This window comes from Emydura macquarii, unplaced genomic scaffold (genome assembly GCF_026122565.2).
Source record: "Emydura macquarii macquarii isolate MOO-44397 ecotype Brisbane River unplaced genomic scaffold, CSIRO-AGI_Emac_v2 contig_1551, whole genome shotgun sequence".
In the NCBI taxonomy this organism is placed as follows: domain Eukaryota; kingdom Metazoa; phylum Chordata; order Testudines; family Chelidae; genus Emydura; species Emydura macquarii.
This window is the reverse complement of record NW_027131688.1, coordinates 13556660-13582913: the sequence shown is the minus strand read 5'-3', so window position 1 is coordinate 13582913 and position 26254 is coordinate 13556660. Positions and strand designations below refer to the sequence as shown.

General features: G+C 35.9%; 1 protein-coding gene across 5 annotated transcripts in view; it reads right to left on the bottom strand.

Moving 5' to 3' along the window:
• SLC38A6 (solute carrier family 38 member 6) overlaps positions 1-26254 on the bottom strand; it is a 44776-nt gene that overhangs the window by 4840 nt on the left and 13682 nt on the right. For 2 of the 5 annotated variants that reach the window (XR_010921142.1, XM_067554907.1), the window contains exons 6-13: positions 16072-16150; positions 10854-10936; positions 10325-10383; positions 7227-7292; positions 6903-6956; positions 5069-5148; positions 3892-3992; positions 2541-2566 (exon numbers count right to left, since the gene is read on the bottom strand). Coding sequence is in view for 4 of the 5 variants with exons in the window: in XM_067554907.1 (XP_067411008.1) it covers positions 2556-2566; positions 3892-3992; positions 5069-5148; positions 6903-6956; positions 7227-7292; positions 10325-10383; positions 10854-10936; positions 16072-16150 (533 nt within the window). In the remaining variant the exon portion in view is untranslated. Of the gene's footprint in view, positions 1-2169; positions 2337-2540; positions 2567-3891; positions 3993-5068; positions 5149-6902; positions 6957-7226; positions 7293-10324; positions 10384-10853; positions 10937-16071; positions 16151-26254 lie in introns of all 5 variants that reach the window. The other 3 variants (XM_067554904.1, XM_067554906.1, XM_067554905.1) reach the window with 2 other exon arrangements.

Genomic DNA, 26254 nt, shown 5'->3' with positions numbered 1-26254 from the left:
GAGATCTGTCCCTGCTATGACATGGTCCTGGAGGATAGGAAGTGTCTAGGCTTGCTAACGGACACCTCCAGTTTGAAGAATGAGGTCTCAGGAGTTAGAAGTAATTAGAACAATTTTTGCTAGGTTTTTAGTCTTCCTGATCATTTCTCTGAACAGAGGGAAAAGGTATGGAATTCAATAAGCCAGAGCACTGACATACAGCTGGTTCTTTGTATCTGGAACAGAAAACTAGGGGACACTTTTTCATTAAACTAGGTGGTGAATTCACTCAGAAGCAAACTTTTTGACTCAATTGACCTTACATATTCAGCTGTCCATAGGCATACAGTATAAAGTGATAAGGAAGGTAAAATTTCACCATTTGGGAAAGTAGCTGCAACACCTCTAATTTCTAAGAGGAATTCCTGGTTATTCCTCCTAATGTATATATGTTACTGTTGTCCAATAGTTGCCTTCTGTCAGTATATTTGTAGACTGGCTATTATGGTGAAGGGATGATTAATAGAAATATGACTTTAGCCAACGACGCTTGAGATTGAGGTTTGTTTGTTTGACATGTAAGTAATTGGATGTGGTGGTAAAAGGCTGGTGCTTGACAGCTGCCAAATTAAATTCTTGTACTATCCATGGTTTAATAGAAAACAGGGCAGAAGCAACATAGAAGACAAGGTCAGAGAACTTTCAGTGAGAACTTTAATTTCCTCAACAATAATGAGGGTTCTTCTCTAATCTCCACCACAATTTTAAAACTATTTGGAGAGTGAGATTAGTTTGGCAAAAGTCACATCTGGTGTGGCAACTATTATGTTCAAATCTCTTATAGAATAAGGACAACTCCTATTTTTAGTACTAAAAGTGGGAAATGGTTACTTAGAAGACAAATCAGTAACTGCAACTTTCACTGTGTTTCCATGACTATTGCCCTTGCATCCTGACCATTTTCATGACTTTTCTTGGAAGATGCCACGATTTCAAAAAACAAAAAACAAAATTACACCCCTACAAATTACCCACGACTCTAACTCATTGCAGATTTATGCTACTGTGGGCTTCTAACTTGGACCAAAGCTCCTATCAAAACCTCTTGGTCAGACTGACTTACAGGATCCACAGCAATGAGTCAACAGCCTTCCAAACTAGATGAAGAAGAAACATCTCTTCTCAAAGGAGTTCTTTTTTGCTTTTCAGTAGGTTTTTACTTTCATTTTTTAGTTTTCTAGGAATGACGTTATGACAAGGGGATGGATAAGTGTGGCGGGTGGGGAAAGAACCCTTCACGTATCCTCTGCAGAGGAACTATTTAATTAATGTACATTAGACAATCAGCCCTGAAAGGAAAAGAAATATATTGAAGAGAGGCAAACAGTCCAGTCAAAGTAAAGGTTAAAGGCTGGAATCAAGGCAGAAAGGACCAGGACCAGGGGAACATGGTCTCTAGGACATGACTTTAGTGCTCTTTCTTCCTTTCCCCCTTTTGCTGGGGGCTCATCTGAATGAAGAGGAACCCCACCCTAGATCAGCTTCTGTGGTCTTCTGCAGTGGCACTCAGCACCAACATTTCCCTGCACGCTGTTTGTTTTAACTTTCTTCCATGTGGGAAGAGCCAGTATGTGGTGGAGCTAGCCCAAGTTGCACTGGCCAGTCTGATGGGGTGCTAAGCAGCAAGGTGAATTAGACTGCACTTCATCATTTGAGGGGAAGCCCTCATAACTTATTTGCACTACCGCTGTCAGGATCCAGCTGGCTTGAAAGCAAGCAGGCAAGCAAAGGGAATAGAAAAAGGGGAACTAAGGGGGGGAAACCCCTTAAATTGCAGGAAGGCAGTCAAAGGTAGGTTAGAAAGTTGGCAGGAGCAGTCCCACACCAACAGGAAAGGTACTGAGGTAGGGACTGCTAGTCTCCAACATGTAATTGATAGCAGGAATTCATTATGACTAGAACAAAAATATAGGAGTGCTCTGAAGAGGCAGAGTGCCTTTTCCGCAAGAACTCAAAGCTGTTCCTCCTGCAGATCAGTAGTTATTTGGGTCAACAGGACTGGTGCGGTGCAGATTGCTCCAACCCCCACACGTTCTAAAAAGATCACACAAACACCCAGAGAGCCAAGGGTTCTCTTAAGAGTATTTTCCCCCGTAATGTTTGACTGAGAATTTTATTACTTTGACTCACAGAGATTAACACGTTGACTTCATTAGAGGAGTGAGTTTTGAGGAGCAATTTGAAAGAAGAATCCTCACGCAGGGCAGTAATGCATTTTGGTGACCATGTTTGTATATTGCCACCATACTGCAGAAGGCAGTTGATCCAGATTGCTGGATCCAACTTTGGCATGCAAGCTGTATGAACAAAGCATACAATTATGTGAAAATGAAGCTGGACACACGTAGAGCGGAACAACTTTCTCTTGAAAGAGCAACACTGCACATTACATGACAGGGTACTGCAAATTGTCACACTGTTTACAAGTCACACTACTGCAGAGTAGTTTCTATCTACATTTTACAGAAACACTAAACTGCTGAGTTAAATGTGACACTCACCTACTTCTGGCAACGTTATGATAGACCTTTAAAAAAAGAAAGTCACTGTGTAGTGAAGAGTTCTGAAATCTGTCTAAGTAGTTGGGAAAAGGAAGCCTAGGAGAAAGACTATTAAGTCACCTATATTTAAGCCCCAGCTAAAAACAGTGGCAACGGAAAGTGTTCAAGAACTGCATCATCAATTACATACTTATTACACTGCTGCCGCAGCATATTGCTTTGCAAAATCTACAGAAGAGCAGAACTGAAGGAGCCTGCTGAACAGGTGGGATGATTTTCATAGGTACAAGTTTATAAACTGAAATTCTCATTTTCTGTTTAAATACAAAAATTCACCAGTAAAACATAAGTACTGATCCCCATCCCCATCCTTAACAAAATGGCCACGTTCCTTTAAAAAGATCAACAGAATGTACACCTTGGTCCCCATGACCACAGTAATTCACACTCAATGTCTCTCTGTGTTTGCGCTTACTCTCGTTTGCCCAACTGTTGCACATGGCAGCAGTGTTTTTAAGACGTCACTGTGTGTGGAGGAACATATGATGCAAATAAGTAGTGAGGCTGTTTAGTAAAGCTTTCTTGGAGTGTTTGTTTAAACTTCTGTTTCTGTTTCATTGCAAACAGATTTCTATTCAAATGTATGCAGTTTCATTTCAAATAAATCCATACAAGAAACCTACAGCTTAGATCGTGGACTGTATGATTTGTCCATACTGCTGTTGGCAATGCTTTGGAGGGGTAAATAGGTGATTGTAACCCACCTTTACACCTCCCTGCTCCCAGGGCTATCCTGCTACTCATCCAGTCCTTGGTGTAAGGCCCAGCAGCATCAGTGCTGCATGTTGTGTTACAAGGTGCACTGGCTGGACCAAATGGTAATTAGCATGTCAAGCTTCTCTACTGCAGATGTGATCTTAGAAGAAGATATTTCGCTAATCCCAATTAAGTAGGTGAACTGTTTATTTGGATAGCGTTTAAGGCCACAATCCTACAGAGAATTACATATATACTTAACTTACACACTGAGTAGCCACACTGAAGTCAATTTTTACAAAGTTAAACACATCTGTAAGTCTTTGCAGGATTGGTGTCTAAGCAGCTGTAACTATTTCATATGTGCAACATGGGCTTTATTTTAAAGATCCCAATTTTTTTTATTTCTTGGTATGTATTCCGTAGTAGGCTTTATATATGTGCAAACAGAATGAATTATTTAGCACACAAATCAAACAAAAAAAATCCTTGGGAGTAGGCAGAATCATTACACGCACTATGCAGTACATGATAAGCCAGAAACATTCTTCACTATTTTCTTGATCTCTAAAGAATATGTTAAGAACATACTTACCATAAAAAGTAAGGTATCCAAACAAGGCAGACACAAAATAGAGTAGGAAACTCAGACCAATTCCTGTGTTGGTTACATTCTGCATTCTGCTTTTGGATGGACTAAAATGCAAAACAAACACCACAGAATATTTATTATGGTTTAAATTTATGGTTTGAAGCATTGAACACATAGCAGTTTATCTTTAGAATAATCTTGCAATTTACATTTTACAGGGATGCACCCTCGTGGTTTGTCATCAGCCAATACTTGGCTGGTGCCTGTGCAGTGTATATTGATAATATTTTGCTCTTGTATAGTTCTTTGTATCTGTAGATCTCAACACACTTTACACATGAAGACAAGTATCATTATCCCCATTTCACAGACAAGGAAACCGAGGCACACAGAGGTGAACTGTTTTCACAGTTGAGACTTGCCCAAGTTGACACATCAAGTCAATGACAGAGCCAGGAATAGAACCTAGTCCACTGCCCTATCAACTGAACTACACAGGTTGAATATCATATCAGTGCATATTTGGCCAAATGCAGGCTCTCTGACGGCTATAAAAAAGAAAAATCAGCTAGTAAGTGTCCGTGGACCTTAACAAAGGTTCATTGTCTACTGGAAAAAACAAAAAATCATATTTGCTAGTCTCTCTGCTACGAACATCATCAGAGGCTATGGTTACACTATGAGCTAGGCATGTGATTCCCCTGCTCGTGTACATATTCGCAGTAGCTTGATGAGAGCTAGCATGAGTAAAAATAGTAGTGTAGCCATGGTAGCAGAGGCAGGAGGACAGCAGAGGCAGGAGTGAGCTGTGCTGAGTATAAACCTGTCTGAAAACAGCGGGCACATACTTGGCATAGCTCACCTGTGCCTCTGCTGACACCGCCCATGCCATGGTGGCTACATTACAATTTATACTCATGCTAGCTCTCATTGAGAAACCACAGTTAGGTGTGTATGAGCAGGGGAATCACACCCCTGGCTCGTAGTGCAGACATAGCCTAAGAAACAAATGCCAGTGCTGTCTCAGATCAAAATTTTGCCTACCTAATATATAAAGGATAAATCCTTGGCACTGGTCAACAACACTAACTTGCACATGGAACAGATTTTCAGAGAACTTTGTTTGAACAAGAACAACACTATCACTGGAATTTAACATTGCTTGTTTTTCATATATTACCTTCGGAGTTCACAGTAAATGGGCAATACTGAGGTATGGCAGAGAAATGAAAAGGCCATGGTTGGAATGGCATAAGCACTCTAAAAGTGGGGGAAAAAACAAAGAAAAAAGTATCACTCAGACTATATTTTACTCTAAACAGTTGTAAGTTAATTGGAATGAACCCTGGATTCTGTTTCATGGCTTCACTCCAATGCCTGAAATCAGTGGAAGTCTTTTTAGACTAATGCTTCTGGATAATCTTCATACTAACAGAATGGTGTTTTTCCATTTTTTTTTTTGTCCTGAAACTGTGACATTTCAGCTAAGAACTCCAGTATATCAGACAATGGTTATATTTAAGGTCAATCTGCCACTGACAGTGCAGGGCCTGGGCTACAAGACTCTTTTTGGATATATAAGGCCCAAAAGTACCTCTTTACCTTACTCATGCAGGTACTTCCACTTTAGTTCATGAGAGTATTCCCATAAGAAAGATTAGCAGGGTTTGGCACAAAAGAGCAGTAGAAATATTAAAATTGATCATTTATATAGCATGAAACTTACTAAACTGTAAGTTCAGCTATACATAATATTCAACATTATTGTGTCAAATTATTGACTCCTTTAACCTGCCCTGAACTTTTAGTTAAACATTCATGTCTCTTAAAAATGGGTTAAAGCATTCAGAAACCCGAAAGACCTAAAAATGTGCTTTTGCAAATGAAGTCTGAAGACTTCTATAATCAAAAGTTTTACTGGCCAAACTGTCAGGGGTATGATTTTTTGCTGAAAGTTATACTACTAAAAGCTGTAATGTAGACTAATACCAATATAGCTGATTTTGGTTCCCAAATTGCAACAATCTATCCTCCTATAAGCACTTTTATACTGACAAAACTGCATCCACACTAGTGAGGTTTTGCCACTTTAACTATACTGGTGTAGTTCAAGTGCCAATACTTCTAAGTGTAGGCAAGCCCCACAACTGTACAAAGCACTACAGGATCAGACCAATAGTTCATCTAGTCCAGTATCTCACCTCTGATGGTAGCCTGCACAAGATGCTTCAGAGAAAGGTGCAAGAAACCCCATACTAGACATTTATGATCATATGGGAGGATTCTTCCCAGCTAAATAACTTAGTGGTTGGCTTATACCTACATCTTCCGAACTTTTGAAAAATGAGCCCTCAACTCCCAATTTTAGGAAAATCAAACTAACCACGTCCCTCTTTAACCCACCATGTTTTCTTAAAGGCCAATCCAAAATGAATGGCCACAAACAGTAAAGTGTGTAGATCTTCATAACTGGATAATTCCTCTCCTTTCTAAGGATTTATTTACACTGGGAAGTTAATTTACATTAAAGTATGGTGTGAATTTAAAGCAGAATAGCTATTCCTGATTAATTCTCATTGTGGACACTGGAATAAGAATGTCCAGTCAGGGAATTAATTGGGAATAGCTATTCTGAAATAACTCCCCATGTAGACAGGCGCTTCCATGCTTTGATGAGGGGTGAAATAGTTAATGTTGAAATTTAAAATTATCATTGACATCAGAGGTGGCACTCACAACTACTGATTCAAGTTCTCCGCTAACTTACGCTGGACTGGTTACACTCGAGTTACATTTTCAAGGTTTCTGCACAACAGCTAGAGACTTTTTTTTTTTTTTTTTAAATGAAAGCTGAGACTGTAGAGAACAATTGAAAGACATATTTGAGTACCACCCCTACACACAACTACAACTTCAGAAACATTGGTTTATGCCCTAAGCCAGGAGGGTTCAGAACCATTAAAAACCCAAACTCCCGCTCACCCCACCTGTTAATAAAAGATACAGCACATTACCTCCTTAGAAAAATGAAAAAGCTTTGCTTTACAATCCTCAGTAGAATTTGAAATCTGTGCAAGATACACACACAAAATAAGGGAAATGACATACTGGAATGACTGACTACAAACCACAGACATTAGACGACATAGTTTCAAGCTAATAAAATCATACAGATTAAAGAGTAGTAGTATTATATAACTGCAAAGGAACTAAGGATTTATCATCAACTACTTGATTTTTTAAATTATAAATATTACTAACCTGAGGATTTTGATGTAGAGAGAGAATTACTTATATTCTAAAAAGATAGAAAAGCTTCAAAATAGCATGCATGTTACCTGTAAGATCTCTATCTGGCTGCTTAATGTCAGTGGACAAGGGATGGAAAATTTCTTTATTACAATCTGTAAAGACAGAGTGTGTATAATATTTTGAAGACTAACTAAAAGCTGGGGTATTATAGAAGTAACTAAAACATCAGTACACTGCTAAACACAGTAATACAGACAAACATGCAAACAGCGTGTTTGTCTACTGGAGAACTGGGCAAGGAAGATAAACAGGATTTGATAGAAAATACTGTCAACAGCATTCCACCCAGCTAGTTAATTAGGTATTAAAGGCAGCCTTAAAGGAGGCATGGCTGGAGTCTAAGGCTAACATCGCAAAGGCAGAAACATGTGGTTGGTATTAGAAGGCAAAAGAGGGAAAAAGAAAACCCCAAAACCCAAATCCTAGTATTTCTCAGAAAGCTATAGGGAGTTTTACCCACACTGATGGTTTTGAGAATTCCAAGCGGTGGGGTTGAAAATTAAAAGGAAATTTTGACACTTTCCCTTTCAGAAGTCGACTTATAGTTGCACTCTTCCTGTTACTGTATTTATGGCTGTGTCCACATTTCCCATCTAGTAACTTATTTTTAGAGGTTAGAAATTCTTTATAATCACTTGCTGCAGGCTTTAAACTTGAACTAATAAGGGGTCAGATTCATGACAGGGATAAAATGGAAGAGATCTGTCCTTTTATCTCTGAGAGTTTACCAACTAGCTTTACAAACATGTTAGAGACACAAGGTAGGTGAGGCAATATTTTCACCAACTTCTATTGGTGAGAGAGAGAAGCTTCCAAACTTGCACAGAGCTCTTCTTGAGGTACATGTACAAACATGTGACATTCTCAAGAAAAGCAATGACTAGAGGCTCCCCCTCTCATGCAGTATCCCCAGCAAAAGTGTGGCCAGAGGGAACAGTGGTTACATGGCATGCTATCAATACAACCTTGCAACATAGGCACAAAAACCCCTCGGCAGCAATAACAAATCTTAAATTATGCAGCATAGAAGCTTTTAAAATACTTTTCATCTGATGATCTCAAAGCACTTTACCAAGTCAGATAAGTTTTGTTATTTCCACTATTTCCATTGCACAGATGAGGGCACTGAGGTAAAGAGAGGTGATGAGACTTGCTCAAGGTCATAGAGCAGGACAGAGGTCTAGGAACAGAATCCAGTTCAATGACCTACACACTAGATCATGCTGCTTAAGACATGAACCATATACAGTGCCTATCCTTGCAGCAGGCAATATTAAATTTGTGCTCACAAGCAAAAGCTGAAGGAGACGGCATGTACGTGAAACCAACTGTACAGAATTATTGTATATGTAAAATAAGGGTATTACTTCCATATGACTAGTGCAGGTTTCTTCTGCAACAAATTGAAGTGTATCTGTCATGACAGAAATTCATACTGTTCCAGCTACAACATGCATTTCAATAGTACATATCACCTGCTTCAAAGCAGTTAGCTATGAAAACTAAATTGCATTTCATACAGCTTCCAGATTTTCAGTGTAGCAGTTAAAAACATTAAATTTTTGCCTAACTATTATTTTTCTTTAAATACACATAATGGCATATGGCCTCACTTACATTTCTTTGTAGCTCCCTACCTGTCATGTACAAACTAAGGCAGAAATGTGCAATTTTTACAGCTTCATCAGAAATGTAGTACATTCTGAATCACTGAAATACCTGCAATCTCCTAGCCATATACACAAGTTCAGCACCTGGAACCAAAACACTTCCTACATCCGCACTATCCATGTATGAATCTTGCTTATACTTTATGTTCATCTCTAATGGTTCTACGCATGTATTTCTTCTTTGAACCAAAATTTATTTGTATTTCTTTTCACGTATTCATTGTAACAACTTAATTTTGAAATCTGCACACATTTCCTTTTAAATGTAAAAGGACTACAGAGTGCATTTTAAAACTGATTGCAACCTACCTTGGCCCCACATCTAATGAACAATTTTTGAGGGTGATAACTATTTTAAAATGTATTTTAGAGGGGAGCTCAAAAATTATAAAAATAATAGTGAAAACTCATTTTCAGTCTTGTTAACTACGGAGAGGCTATTGTTACTCCATAATACCAAGCTGCAGAAGATTACCTCTCAATCCTCCCACAAGAGCATCTCAGTTCTTGACAGATCCCCTAAGGAGCTGTTTTGGACAGCTTTGAAGTTTGGTTTTATCACATGGTTCAGTTCCTAATGGGTTGCCTTGCTCTCCTGGCTGGCACGTTCTTTGGATTCATTTCCCACAATGTTTATCCTTTTATAAAATAAGTCCGTCGTGCAAGTCAATGCAAGCCAGAGTAAAGCGGGGGAGGGGGACATTTTGCCATGCTCCTAAATAGGACTCTTGTTTATATACCTTCTTGATCCTTCTAAATATTACATCTGTACGTTAGCAACTGTATATTCTCTCTTGTAAAAAGTAATGCAATTTCTAAGGCACGATTCTCCTTTTAGGGCTGCAGACCAATATTTGGTTCTGTTTCCTGTACAGAGTCCACAATAGGGGAATATCAGGGACAAAAATCACCCTAATGGCTCAGAAGAAAGAAGTTTTTCTTTCAGTTGCAAAGAAGGTATCTGAGGTACTAATATAAATTGCCTAAGTTCTAGCTCCCTGGATTCTTTTTGAACAGTTTCACTTTGAACTGTCTCACTTCATTCTATATGTAAATTTAATTTACTTGTAATATGACATTTTCTTACTGCACTAGTTACAGTAATAGTTAGAAGCTAAAAAAACAGAATTCCATTCCACAAGTAGGAAAATAAAGTATACGTGCCAGTTTTCACTGCAGTGTCAGCAAAACAAAAATATTGTTACGCTTACCAGTCCAAAATATAATTATTTTAAACCTTTTCACATGTTTTAAGTTCACACTTATTTTCATACCTCTTCAGCAAAACAAACTTATCCTGTCCAAAAAAGTGTATGCAGGGACACAGAGAAAACTCTTAATTTTACAGAGAACTTTAAAAAGAAAAAAAAAAGAAAAAAGGAAAGACTTATAAAAACATTTAAACAATAAGAAAAATGTTAGCTAGATAAGCTGTGCACTGATTTTTAACTTACCACAAGAGCAAAGTACACCATAAAGAAAAATGATAAACTACTTGTATAGCCAAGAAAGCCTGTAAAATAACAGTAAAAATAAAAGGCAATTTATAAGAAAATTGATCCTAATGTACAGCTAAAGCTTTACATTTTAGGCATGTTTTCTATTACTGTGCTTGGTATCTGGGGCTTAAGACTCAGAATAACAACATTCCAACTGCCTGTCACAGATCATTTATGTAGTTTTGTAGGGCAGAATTAGAACTGGCTTACCACTAATGGCATGCTGTAAGTAAATGCAGCTCTTTAATGTTCTGCTGTAAAGATTTTATTTTAGTATGGCAGACAAAATACTATTGCAACCGAAGTAATAGGTTAACTAGGCAGGCCTGGAAGGCAGAACATGCTACAATAACTTAAATAGTCCCCACCATCACCAACCCCCTGCCAGCTAAAATAAATAAATAACCCATTAAGGTTTTTAAATCCTCAGTTGTAATTGCTACTAAAACAGAATAATACTATCTTCTCTCCTTAAATTACTTACCAATTTTGGGAAGGAGTGCAAGAGGAAAAACAATGCAGACCGAAGTAATCAGTAACAGCAATCTCCCATCAAGATACCATGACCTATTGGAAAAGTTACTTATATATTGCATAAAGTTCAAAGGCCCTAAAATATACATATATTAGTTTACTAAATACTGATCTTGGACAAATAATCCTTAGGAGAAAAATATGCTTTTTTTTACTCAGCATTGCTAGTTCATCATGCTAGCTGTAAGGATTTGTGTTTTAAATATATATATATGGTTGTATTGAAATTGAGTTCTCTAACAGTCACAATACAGGAATGATCAATACTGTAGACAGTTTTCTGTTAGGCAAATACCTGCACTGAGATTGGTCAAATAGGCCTGATTTGCACAGCTATGATTACTTCGTCATAACCATGCGGTATGCAAAACCCTGAGCTCAGACTAAGTAGTTGATCACAGCACTGGGATTTCCAGGACCACTATTAAATCTTAACATCTATACAGTATGCCAGCTGTACTTAGGTTGACGAGTGCTCTCAGAACCACACATCCATGTGACCAAAACAAAAGTGGCTATCTAAGCTTCCCACTCTTTTCCCTACCCTGTTATTTCCACATGACCTTGGCTCATCTCCACCTCCAAGATGCCCAAAATGGACAGCTAAGCTACACACAAGCACACTTTAAAAAAAATTAATTATATTGATTTTTAAAGACTCAAGTTTCAATGAAAGATATGAAGCTGGGAGCAGGCACTAGAAAGAAAACACCAGCATCCGTTATATTCAGTTTATAAATAATGTTAATGGAAAATGTACATTTTCTAAGGAGAAGGGAGACAGAGTAATGAAAGAAGGGAGAAAGATTTTATTGATTTAAATATTTATTACGCAAGAAATGGCCAGTCATTCCTTAGGGGCACAGATACAAGAAGAAAAGTAAAGGAGGAAAGGGTGAAAGAGCATCTCCATTGCCATTTACATATATAGCATCAAAGAGGTACACAATACTTTACAGGAACCAAAATACACCCAGAAAGTTAAGAGTCCTTTCTCCAAAGAATCTGAAATTTTGAGGTACAAATTGCTATTAAAATCAGCAACAGAGGGTGCTCCCTGCGAACTTGATAATAACCACCATATCCTTGACTGATAAACATCTTGCACATCAGCCTTCAGGTTTATTACCTATAAACACCTTGGCCTTTGGCCTCAGAGTTTGTGTAGTCCAGGATATGGTTAGCACCTCATAAACAGGCAGCACCCTCAAGATATTTCAAATGCGGATGACCTGCATTTCATAGGAAAAGTACTATCTATGAAAATCATGGAATGTCACTTATGTGGACGATTACCTGTCCTATTTTTTTTAAAGTGTTATATACAGTGGAATAAAAAGCCCAGAGTCCACAAGTTGAGGGTATTATTGCCAATTTTCAAGCCAAGTGATAATTTAGCTTTGTACTGAAAACTTTTGTAGAAACATTACTTTTAAAAAAAAAAAATTCTGTTGTTGCCTAGATGTGCTACAGCTTCAGTTACTTTCCAATGAAACATTGCCATTTGCAGCCTTTAGGTGCAGTGTCAGTTAATACCACCCAGCCCAAACAGCAGAGCTCCAGCAGTAATAACAACAGCCATCTTGGATAAATACAGGGCCAGTTTTCTCACTGTTTATAATTTGTCCCTCGTGTTTGCTTTAAAATGTTGTATTTACTCAGTATTTTACTGAAGACACTCCCTGAAAGTGTGCCCCAATATATTTACATGTCATTTTAATTTATTGCTTGTCAGAATTTGTTCTCCAGAGGGTGGCTGAGAAGCCTTAAAATTAATAGAGGGGGTTAGTAAATGTACCATAAATGCTGCATTAAGTGAAGGTAAGTTGAAACACCTAAACAGCAGTACAGGTGTGGCACCTCTGTTTTAAGCCACATAACTGTCTAGACTGATAGCTAATCAATCAATAGATTACAGTGCCAATAAGCGTTGATGAGTTAGGAGGACAAGAGGACAAAAAATTTTGGTTTCCATTGTACTAATCAATACTATTATGTTTGGCAAAAAGCATTCTTGAAAAAACAAATAAGAAACCATATAAAATAATTACAGCACATGAAATACAAATCAGAAAAGAGAAAGTATTACAAAAAGATTCTTAAGCTGTTTTAGTTTGAAATATGGAAGTTATTTTTAATTTAAAATGTAACAATGGAACATCAGTTATCAAACAAGGCCCCAGTTTTTCCCATAAAGTATGATAGTATAAACTCATTTTCTTTGAAAATGAAAGTTTTTAGATTTCCTATAAAATTGGCTTGAGCTGTAACTTTACTCCTCTATGATAAAAATGTTTCAAGTATGAAATATGGAGTATATGTTTTTAGCTGTACTGCAAATGTTTTGGCAAGCAGATGTTCTTTTTTTCCCATATTTTAACTAAAAACAGACATTTATAAATTGCTTTAATTTCATTCCCAAATAGAACAGGACAAGACCATCATATGTTCTAAATTAGACTGGTACTCTTAGTCCATATCAGTTATACAACACACAGGCAAGACAACTTAATTGCATCAATCATATCCTCCTGACAGGGTCATTAAATGTTAACAGAGAGCTCACAAATTACAACATTTTGATGCAGTCTGTGTTTTAAACTACGTTCATGTCATCATCAAAAAATATATGGCGTTCTTGTTATTCAGACTGATTGAAACATTTCCATTTACAATTAACAAGTATGCATACCGCCTTTTTTTTTTTTTAAAAATATACAAAATAGGCATTAAGGCACATTGTAAACTATAGTCCTGAACCTGCAAACACTTACATGTGCTTAACTTTATCTACAGAATATTTTACATGCATACACGTACACTAAATACATTGCACACGTGCATATTTAGAGCCTATACATGCATATAAAACTCATTTTTTACAGTGATGTTTCAAGTGTGTGAATTTCCTAAACTAACTGTAGTTTAAGATAAACCACGCACCAGAATGAAAGCATATCGGATGCCATACTGACCTAAGAGAAACAAAACTGTCATGTAACCACATCTGGAAACAAATTTCCTACTATAATTAGTTAAATCAACCACCCAATATTTAAGTCCCTTGCATATTTAACACTATCTTTAGGTATGATATTAGATTACATATTTTGGGTGCTTAATTATTTCCTACAATTTTACAAATTAACTACCAAAGAGGTATACATCCAGGTTGCAACAAATGGGACAAAAGGAAATAAAAAGTTTAAAGTTTTTGATCCACCATGAAAATTCAAGCTGTTGTGTGGGGGCTTTAAATAAAAGAAAGTTAAAATATGTAACTTAGAGATGAAATGATCAGGCTGAAGGCTTCGGTCATGCAGAAAGAACCACGAAAAAAGTCACAGTTCAGTGTATGCACTTTGATTATGGTTTAATCAGTAATTGCAAAGTATTTTTTATGAATGAAAAATTATGGGAGTTGGATCATGCCCACGGAAGTCAGTGGAAAAACTCCCATTAACTTCAAATGTAAATAGATCAGACCAAAGGAGCCCTCTGCGTGTTTCAGGTAAGATGCATATTCTGGTAGTATTCTCATTTTGAACATATGAATTATTTACTCGACAACCAGCAAAAGGCCAGTGGGGTCTGTATCAGTCAGAAAATTTTGGCACATTAAGAAATACAACTCTTTCTTCTAGACTGTTAAGTCTTCAGACAGGGACTGTGTCACTACATATGCTTGTAAAGTGCCTGGCAGAACGGGGCCCCATTGCTGACTGGGGCCTCTAGAGTCTACTGGTCTATGAATGCCAATAGTTAGGAATAGTTTACTAAAAGTTACTACAATCCTTGTTACACATTTTTGTTGGAAAGAGTCACTCTGCATGAACACAGCCATTATTTAAAAGTAAAGTAAAATAAATCGTAGAAGTCAGGTTATACGGTACTGCAAAAATTAAGAATTTTTTCACAACACTTACCCAATAAATTCAATATGCTTAATGTCACAGTGTTCAGTGAGGGCTTAAATATCAGGAAGATTTTTGTTACAATGTTAAAGACAACATCTTTTGTTCAAGCTTATGGAAATATTTACCAAATTAAAAGCAAACACACAAACAACAGCCATTTTATACAAAGCTTTAATAGGTTAATGACCTCTATGATTCTGAAAAAAATTAAGAATACCACAGACTGCTTTCTTCTTAAGTGACAACATTTGATACTTCTATTGCAGTCATAATTAAACAAAAACTTAAATTAAGCAAAAATAACTTTTTTTAAAGTAAGCACCACAACATTTATGTAAAGTATCACTCACTCACACATTCACTCTCTGTGTCAGAGTATGTACACCAAAATTCAGGCCAGAGAAATGTTTTTATGATTTTTATTTTTTTTTCACATCTCTGAAAATAGGAGTTGGTAAAACATCCATAACACAACCCAAAACATATGATCATGAATGGTGGCAGCACTGTAACAACCAAAATGAGATATCCCAATGCCGAAGCGGGAACATTTTTCTTAGCTAGCACAGCCAGTTTTCTTGTGATGGAACTGATTCAGACCTAAAGTACATTGCCTGTTACATACAGCTATATAGCTGGACTCAGAAAGCATAATTTCTTTAATGGAAGCCAAGTTGGGGAATTATAAACCATGTTTGAAAAGTTGGCATTTCTCTCAAGACAAGTCCAATTACTGAACCAAGACAACAAAATATTTAAATGTGAATGCCTGCTGGGTTTTGTATTGTGGTTTCATAATATGCAAAGTGATAACATGACAGCAGTTTAAATGGTTTGTTTTTTTCCTGCCTTCTCCTTTCAAGCTCAGTTCTCACAAGATTCTTGCTCCTAATGTAGAAAAGAGATTTTTTGGATAGAGTTTTGCCACTGACTTCAAAGCCTGTAAAATCAGGCTCAGACATCACAGGCCTAATTTCCTACTTGGGAATAACTTCACTAAAATCAACAGAGTTAAAGAAATGTGAAATTTATGAGAGAAGAGAATCAGGCTCTATTTTTTCTGTGTGATGCAGAACTCTTAAACATGCCAACAGCATTCTGTGTTCCAGGAACTCCTGTAAATCACTAATTTTTTTAGCATGTGAAATCAAAGGAAAGCATTGGTATCCATACTCTGCAACACAGCTGAACTGCTTCTACAGGACTTGCTTTCTTCCCATTATGTAATACTTTGAAACATTTTTCCCTTACCCGCTGTCGTTGCCACTTACGAATCCTGCAATTGCACCAGGCAGTTCAGATTTAACAATTAAAAGATAAGATGACATAGCTGTGAATAGAAGGGGAATAGATTTAGTATTGAAATACTGGCATCTCTAGTAATTATAATTAGCATGGCTTGACCAGAGTGGTTTGAACTAACATCCCAGCTAGTTATTAGACTCACTGGCACCAAAGACAGAATTAATGCTTTTTTTCATATACTTCCTTCAGAAATATCTGCAAATCCACATGCATTATATCCATATTAGCTAGAGCAGCAAAGAGATTACTACCACATGAGTGTCTTAAAATAAGGAACATTTTATAGGATACTAAAGAAAGGTAGTATGAAATAAAATGGAGGAAAACCCATAAAAGTTGGAAAAAAGGAATTCTTGCTAAGCTTCCTCAGACTTGATCTATAACCTAGAGCCATGTAGCCTGGTTGAAGTATGATCCCCTCCCCCTTCTTTCATAAATAAAAAATATTTGTAGAGTACCAAATGATGAGAACAAATCATGAGAATTATTTATATTTAGAAAATATTTAAAATTATGTGCTTTGATTTTTTTCAAAATCAGTCAGCATGCTAATATCTAATACACATTGGAACAACCTAGGCAAATACAGGATTTATATATTTTTACTATACAAAATTACTAATTTTTTTAGTAATGAATTATATATGATAAATATGTAGCCTAATAGGACTTCAAAGGCTGTCACTATCCTGCATACCATGGCCACTAAAAATTTCATGGGAACAACAGGGACTAAACGCCCTACGTCCTGCTTCAAAAGCCCAGACCACATTAGAGTCAAAAAAGAATCTCCATTAATTGTTAGTAGCATAGGAACTATGATACACAATTAAGCAATTGCTATTCTGTTCAGTTGAGGGCAATGATACAGACAAACATACACAGCTCATCATTACAGAACACTTCTCAACCACTTTCTGTAAAAAGGCCTTAGGGATAAACAAGAATTCTTACAACTTTCTTCACTATTACTCATTAATATAATACCTCATCTAACACCCTCTTCCTCTATAAGAAGCTAATTCTCATGTTACTGTCTTTTTATTGTCTGTAAAGATTTATGTATAGTTCCAAGACCAACAGAAAGTTACTCAGTGATTTGTTGAATTTTACAGCTAGCTTAAAACTGCCATGATTGAAGGTACCCCTTCACACTTCAGAATTGAATGATTTTAGCAAATTGCTGAAAAAGCTTTAAATACTTTTAAAATTTGAAAAACATTTGTTGTATTTAATAAGATTAAAGTTTTACTCCAGTATATTCAATTATTTAATTCTTTTTTTAAATCAACTTAAGTTGAAACCAAATACAGCAAGTTTTTGAAAGCTGGTTTTAAGATTAGGCACAATAAAAAAATAAAATAGATTGTTTCAATCTTTAAAAGTTAGTAATTACAGAAGCTGCAGCACTGAAACAGTTAATGGTAAATTCTGAGGAGAAGGAATGTGGTCTCTGTAAAGAAAGTGAATTGTATTAATACAAAGTGACATGCACCTACAGCAAGGTTAAATTAAAAACAGTTGCGAGGTCACTGAATAAGGAAATATTCACTTTTGTATTAAAAAGCTCAGATTTTTCCAATCTAGAACTGTTTTTCCCTGTTGACACACAGCTGTTGATAAGGCTTGGTGAGAAATTTTATTTGGTGTTATCTATTTGATTCTTTTATTAAGGAAATTCAATGGTATGTGCCATAAGAATACATAATTGAATGTAATTTTAAAACATATCAGTATAGGAAAAGGATAAAGAACTGAATTTTCTGATGCTAACCTACAGATACTTGCACACATCATCCCCCAAAAAGGCAGATTTAAAAAACCCCTGAAGTGAAGAAACAAACTTCCTTTATATTACAATTAATCATTAACTGTCCATCAATCTCTCTTACTTGTATTATACAATTAATTTTATGTATGCATGTCTGAAGTTTCAGACACCTCCTTCAGAAAGATTTTTTAAAATAATTATTTCTATTGCAATTTCAGCTGTAGAAAACTTCAGATTAATGTCAAGTTTAGATTTCCTGCTAATACACAATGCCACTCTTCCCATGCACTTATTTCTATTAGTCTAGCTAATCATTTGATTGCTTATCCTTTGTTGTATGCTTATCACTTATCCTTTGTTGTGTGCTGTTTGTTGTTCAAACTGGAGTCCTATTTCATTGAATTCCACTCCAAAGAATGGAACTGATCCTGCAACAAGAAACTTGCATGTGCTAAACATTTGTAGGTCTGACTTTTTGTATGTATACAAAATCTAATATACTAATAAATAATCTAACAAGCTACTTCAGTATTCTTGTCGAATTTGTGTGCTTTCCCCCTCTCTTTCTTTTCTCTAGGCTATGAAGAAAAACCACTATACTAAATAAATAAATATACTAAGTATATTTATACCCTGAACCTTACATAAGATATGAATCTCTTTTGGCAACTCAAGAGCAAATAGCACTGCACAGGATATCATGCTTTGTTCATCATTTAAAAGGATAACTCCAGCTTTTTTTCATACCAACAAACACAGTTACATATTTCACAGGAAGAACTGCACTTTGGTGAGGGTGGGAAACCTCTCCCCCACAAGATTTAAATAAACAATATATTTTTATTTAAATTAAATACAGGTTTACTTTTTTTTTTTTTTTTTTTTTTAAACAAACATACTTTAGATTTGAAATTGATAACTAAATTAAGGCCTTACTTTATTATAATCTATTAAAATCATTTAAATTAAATGCCAAAAAATAGTATTAAACAGTACATGTATTATGCCAAGTCAAACCACTGAACTTCTGGAAATCGATGGCAAGGCACCTAGAACCAGAGCTTATTGAATTGCTAAGCAAGCTTTTGATAGCAGTAGATTCTTCATTTCAATTCATTCAGCTAGTTAGTTTCAATAACTAGTTCATTGAAAGTGAAGAAACCAATTGGGAATTGAAAAAAGCAAGAAACGCTTATTTTCCTCTTCCAACCTATGAATAAAAACTAGGTCAGAGGATGAGATCTAGTAGTTCTAAAACTTGAAAGATAGAGAGACCAGAAACAATCAATTTGATTCACTAACTACAGATACAACTGATTTAATAAATGAAGTATGCAAAACATGTTTTGATAAACTGTTTGATAAGGGACATGTGTGTGTCTACCACTTTTAAGGCAGTCTTACCAAATAAAAACTAAAATGCTGTTTCTGTGCATGTAATTGAATTTGAATTTCTATTCATATAGAGCTTGACAGAAGTCACAAATAAAAAATTAATCTAGTAAATAAGAAATGCATCATGACTGTTACTAAAATGTAACAAATGTAAAAATTCAGAATTGGAATAAAGATAAGCTAAGCTACATAATTGCTTAAATCAGGGATTCTCAAACTTTTTTTTTGCTGGGACTCTGAAAATATTTCAGGCTGTGATGACCTGCCTCCCCTTCTAAAGTGATAACCATCCCCATGCCATGCCACCCTTACCGGCAAGTGTGGGGGCTGACACCGTGCAACCTCCCCCCCCCCCATAATAACCTCACAACCCCCAGTTTGAGAACCCCTGGCTTAAACAAACATGTATGTATCCTGATCAGCAAAAATACACACCAAATTTAGTGTAAAGATCTTATTTAGTTGCAAATCAACATATTTTAATGGTTATCAACAAGTCAGAATCAACCTTTCTTGAGGAAAATAAAAAGTACAAATTCAAAACATAATTAAAATTGATGATTAAATCATGATTGATGATTAACAGGAAGGAAACCTTGATTTAAATCATGATTAAAATTCATGATTTAAATCACTTTGATTTAATGCACCCTGCTTTAATATATTTAACAATATGGAAAAAATAAAGAAATTGTTCACTATATCGATCCAAAATAAATTACTTTGATTTCTTTAAAAAAAAAAATCTGTTGAAACTAAAGTGGGGAAACTTTCCACTGAGAAGGCCTGTAGCAATAAAAAAAGTCTAATCAATTATTTTCAAGTACGAAGAAAGAATAAATATAATGTCCACTAATTTTGTCTAGTGTCTATCAATAAAAATATGGAGAGAATCAAAACAGGTATCCTTGGCTACAAAGCAATGATTTTTATGCAATTTCACAAATGGCAGATGCAGCCATAAAAACTTCAAGTTATACTGTAAAAATGAAATGTTACCTATCCTGGCGGGGTCCTTAGTGTATCAGGTTATATCCTCTCATGAGGGGAACTGATGAGCTAGTCATGAAGCTGAGCTGTTTTATGGCAAATACAAAGGACTACATCATAATCTCTGATTTGCCTCAATGGTAAGGAATTAACGTTTAGTGTCATTTGGCTGAGTATTAAAACAGTATATTAAAACAGACATTTAAGGTGTCTTAAGAATTATCTATTACATACAAAAACTTGTATTAAAAGAACATTAAGGTTGCAAAGTCAAGCACTCAAAAAATCAGTAAGTGCCAGAAGTAAGGCTCTCTGTGTAAACTGAGTTCAGTCCCCTTAAATATACGTATTATGACAGTCTCAGCCAGTATCACGTACGAAGTCTGTGGCCAAGCCAAGGACAGAATTCAACTCTCCTGAATCCCAGTCCAGTTCCTTAAATACAAAAGAATGTCTGTTCTCTTCTTGCTTACCTCTGCTTCATTAGCTAGCCACCTTGTGCACTGAATGATGCAAGGGTCCTGTAGAACAAATGGTACGTGATGACGTAACTAGAGACTGTAATATGCAGATGAACAAAGGGGCTGAACTACATTTGCAGAGACAACCTTAATTTGGGCATTTCCTAATGCTTGATTTAGCAACCTTAATTTTCTTTCAATTTAACTTTTTGTACATAATTACTACTAAGAACTAGCTGATCAAGAACTAGCCAGAGTTGAACTTTATAATAATAATAATAATCCCACTTATGGAAACTTTGTAATGCAACATTCCAGCAGGGAGAAAAAATTATAATTCTCACCACCTTATCGGCCAATAAATTCACCACTGTCTTAAGAGCAACAACTGACAACACTCATCAAAATATAGAACTTATTAGCACATTATGAAACTCTGATGTTGGCTGGCTAGTTTGCAGACGATGATTTATAATGTACAACATTAGCTACTTTGCACCAAAAGTTTTTTATTATATAGCTGGTGGCATCACAACAGGTTAATACTCACTAAAAACGCATATGTAATAAAGGCATTAGTCAGTATTTCAGTACTATGCATTTATACCTTTTGGCATTCATGATACAGACCCAGACTTGAAAAACATCTTGGAGAGGGCAAGAGAGAGAAAATGAGAAAAGTCCACAATTTTAGGTAGTGACAAAAAAGTACCAACATCTTCTCAGGTAGCCCAAACTTAAGCCACCTAAATGGTTTTTTGGTTCCCATAATGCTAACTTCAGTTTCTCTTCACTATCCTACTCACAAACAAGGAATTTGCTGCCAAGTCTAAAATGGTGACATTCTTTACACTTGGGCCGGTGACACACCTTTAAAAAGTCCTGTGGTTGGGAAGAATGAACCTTATTCCCTCTGGATAGTTGTTCTCAATCAGCTAGTTCAGTTCATTACGTTATTAATACCTTGCATCTTTATAATGCCTCATGCAAAAAATCCCAAAGCGTTTTACAAATTTTATACACAGGAGTGGAGTGGGGTGAGGAAGGGAAACAGACTTTGTGAAAACTCATCAGTTGAGACACTGATCTCTTGGTCAGAAGAGACAAAAGAGAGAACTGTGAAGTGGGAAATAGGGGACAGCAGAGCAGTCTTGTCTGGTGGAACTGCGGAATGGCAGATCAATACAGTGTGTCTTCACAGATTTCAGGCAGCACAGAAGAAGGAAAGAAAAGTAACGATTGCGAGAGAGAATCCCTTGTTAGAGAGAATCCAACTAAAAAAGTCCTGTTCATTTCAAAACATTGAGAAGGTTAAAAATGAAAATAAGGGGGGGAAAACAGTTAAAAGTCACACTAGACCAGAATAAAAGTCACCAATACTGAGACAAACTGAACTGGACTGGATCTTTTATAGAAACCAATGTGACAAATTCATTGGAACTTTGTTTCCCACTACTTGTAAGGAGGTAAGCTTATCTAAAGTCTGTTTTGACCCAATGGATGTAAGAGAAAGTGTTCATCTAAATAATGTGAAGTCAGGAGATAGGAGTTGAGAATGTAAGTGAAACTGGAGAGTGGAATGCTGAATTTTTAGCAGGCTAATTTTGTTTAACGGGGATTTGGAGAGGGGCTGAGAGACAGGAATGTTGCAGTATCTTCATCTACCTGTCTGAAAATCAAAGTAACAATATCATCAAACTGTGAAGAGAAAAGGAGCAGAAGAAACGAAGTGTCAATGCTACCAAAATCCATCAGCTACTTTGCCCCTCATACTTCATGACTCCTCTATTTCAGTTTCTAAGGCATCCATCCTATGCGCTAAGTATGTGTAAAAATATTACACAATCAAAATAAAGTCTCCCACTCGATATTTATGAAAACAATACATTTCCTTTAATAGAAATCTACAAATCACTGGAGATGCATGTATATTTTTTTAAAACAGTACTAAAAGTACAGATTTAGGGCTTTTCTGCATGGGAAAAGTAGACTGGCAGAAGGCAGGATGCAAATACAATCTGCTATACATTATATCAATAGAACTTGCTGTGTGGACTCTTATTTTGGTAGGAGTGCCTTTTTTCTGTTTAGCGTATGTCACTTTGGAAGTGATTTAAATAAAGCTGAAAACAGCCACTCATTCTGGAATAAGAGTGTCCACACACAGGAGTTATACTGATGTAACTATGGTGGTTTAACAATTATACCAGTCTAACTGGAAAAATTTCTCATGCAGACAAGCCCTCAGTATATTCAATCGATATATAGATTTACGAATTATTTTTTCTTACAAGTCTTAATACTTTTTACTGTCAAAAATCCCCTAGCTACATTCACATTATGAAAATACAGCAGAATTGGTTTTAATGGCTATTGATTGTTAAATTAGTATGGGAGTTAACAAACCTGTCCTCCACTGGAAATCCTCAGTTTAAAACAATGAGACTAATTAGCTTTCAGGTCAAACAAGTTGCAGTGAGCATTCCTGTTTGTTTAAAAGCAGGATTAGATTTTCTGCATTTGGGGGAACTTCAGTGACTTCTTAAAGGATTAACCAATCTAATTTTTAGCAAAGAGATGCACTATGTTTGCCCTTCCACTTTTTGGTACTGTTAATTTATTTCAAGAATGTTTGCAGCGCATGCCCTCTGATGGGGGAGACAAAGATGCATTTGCTGATTTTCTCACTATATTTGCCGTATTTAAATTCCTCCGGATTAGCCCTTTTTAAACAAGACAAAACTCTATTTACAATACATTTCACAATTAAATGACTAATGAACTCTAAGCAGAATAAAAGATAAACATATTTTTCTGCTTGGCAAGTTATCTTGATTATAGGAAACAACTGAAGTCTGAATATTTTAATTCCATGGTGTAAAATAAGCCACTTGAGCTTTGGTACAAGCAAGATAATGCTGTAGTTTTATACACAAGTTACATAAATTGCACATGCACACATTTGTCATTGGAGCTGTAAGTATGTTTAATCAGCCATATACAAGTTATACATTTCTACCTCCCCAATTTAGGCTTCCTCCAATTCTCCCACTGTCTTTATTGCAATAAACGTAAAACCAAATAAAAGACCTTTTTTTTTTTTTTTTTTTTTTTTTTAAAAAAAAAAAAAAAAAAAAAAAAAAAGACCTTCCCTTCAGCATGACCGTGCTAATTAGCAACTCAAAAACACCCAACCCCCCAAAAATCCCACCCTTCATGGTAGTGCTGTGCTCTGACTGGCCAGCAGATGGTGTTGAGAGAGCATTGCTGGAAGAACACTCTACCTCCCCCCACCCTCACTGCTACCAAAAACCAAATAAATGTCTCTTATGCAGACCCATCCCTAGATTTTTAGCTCTTTTATACTTGAGAATACAGTCTGGCAAAATTGACTTAATTGCAAAAAACCTTAAACAAGATAGAACAATTTTAATATTCAGTAATGTACTCAACACATGTTATTTATTGAAATTTGCTACAGTTCATAGTCGAATGTCTTCATGTATTGTCTATTTTGTTGATCGGACTAATAGACTAAGATGTAACTCACAAGAGAATTAAATGTTTGGGCTATTTGCAGAACGTCTGTTTAAAATATGCAGTATGCTAGCAAATAGCATAGCTCAAGATAAAGCTAGGCTTGCAGGATGCAAAACCACCTCCATTACTGTGGTTTCCTTTCCCGATATACTCTGGTGTTTATCAGTTTGTCTTTGCTTTTAGTTTAGAATCAGATTGGAAAGAGTTTTTGATTTTCCAAGAGTAAATAATTTTGCACCTTTTGAGAGCCAGCTGATTGCAGGTAATTTAACTTGCGGAAGCACTAACCGGAAACCTTTATAAATTAACTAATCATCTTTAGCACTAGAATGTGCTAATCCTTGTAAAATAAAATTTTGCTTTCATATGTTTGATTTGGGAAACTCAATTCCATGGAGCTGCAAATACCAATCATTTGAATACAACATACAAAAGCAGGCAGATAACTCAACTGAACTGTAACAAATGACTTCCACTTTGCACCTCAGTCTATTGTTGCAAAAAAATCCCTGTGGAAACCATCTATGTTCGACTGCAGTATTTAATTCCAGCTACTACTGAATTCAGTATTATTAAATTCATGTTCTCAACATTTCCAATTTGTTTCTATGTATCAAAACTTCCAGGCCATATGTAGCCACTCATACCTCCTGACAACAATGATATTCAGCTAGTGCCAGCCTTTAGCCCAGAGAAATATGCTGTAAAACTGTCCTCATAATTCCTGCTTTAGACCTCAATGCTGAAGATTTGTTAGTGTTGGCAACAGATTGTGAACTGCTCTTGTGCAATACTTTATTATGTGTGTCTCCATTTCCCACAAATCTTGCTAAAATAATTTGCCCTCCAACTTCATTCATTATACATGCTGTGATATCCCTACTGACACACATTTTATTGCAGGAGAGGACAATTAACAGGAGAGTATTTTTATGGGAAATCTTTGCAAGGTTTTCCTTGGGGAAGAATTCCTTCTCACTGTCCTGCCCCTTTCCATGGAGAAGCTGCCCACAAACCTGGCAGATCCTTCAGGATCTAGGGAACACACAGGATGCAGAACCCTGGCTCTGGTCCTTGTACCCCACCCACTGCTACACAGCAGCACAACTGCATTGAAGCTTCAACAACAGGGCCTCCCTCTAGATTCGGATACTCCTGGAGAGGTTAATGTAACAGAATAGATAAAATCTGATGGTTTTTTTTAAATAAAAAATTGATATTTTAAAATTTCAATCTGTTTTTGATTTTAAGAAGAAATGTATTTAAAATTGAAATTACAACCTTACTATAATCTATTCAAATAATTTAAATTAAACAAAAAAAATTCAAACAGTATATCTTTGCCACTGAAGTTTCAAAGCAAGTCAAGCCACTGAACTGGTGGAAGTCACTGACAAAGCATCTGGAACCACAGACTTTGTTGAAGGGCTAAACCGGTTTTGGCTAACACTCTGCAGGTGCAGAGAGGATAGCTTCTTCTTTTCAGTTTATTCCACTCATACCATTCAATGACTAGTTCATTCAAAGTTGAGAAACCAATTGGGAGCTGAAAAAGCAGGAAAGCTTATTTTCCTCTTCCAATCTAAGAATAAAAATGAGTCGTAATAGGAGATCTAATAGTTCCAAAATCTTAAAGGTCATGGTGACCAGAAACTATCAGTTAACTTCATTAACTACAGCAAAAATAACTCCTTTGTTTAATAAATCATTTTTATATGCAAAACATGTTTTGATTAATTTTTCCTTATTTGGCTAGCACATTTAATGTACTTTTATTTAACTAATACAAACATTTTTAAATGATGATTTTGTGGATTTTTAATTGAATCCCAATTTCCATCCAAATGCAGCTTGACAAAAATCACAAGTAAAAACAATCTAATAAATAAGAAATGCATCTCAACATTTTAGAGCATAATAAAAAATGTAAAATTAAGAACTGGAATAAATGTATGTTATGCAATTGCTTAAA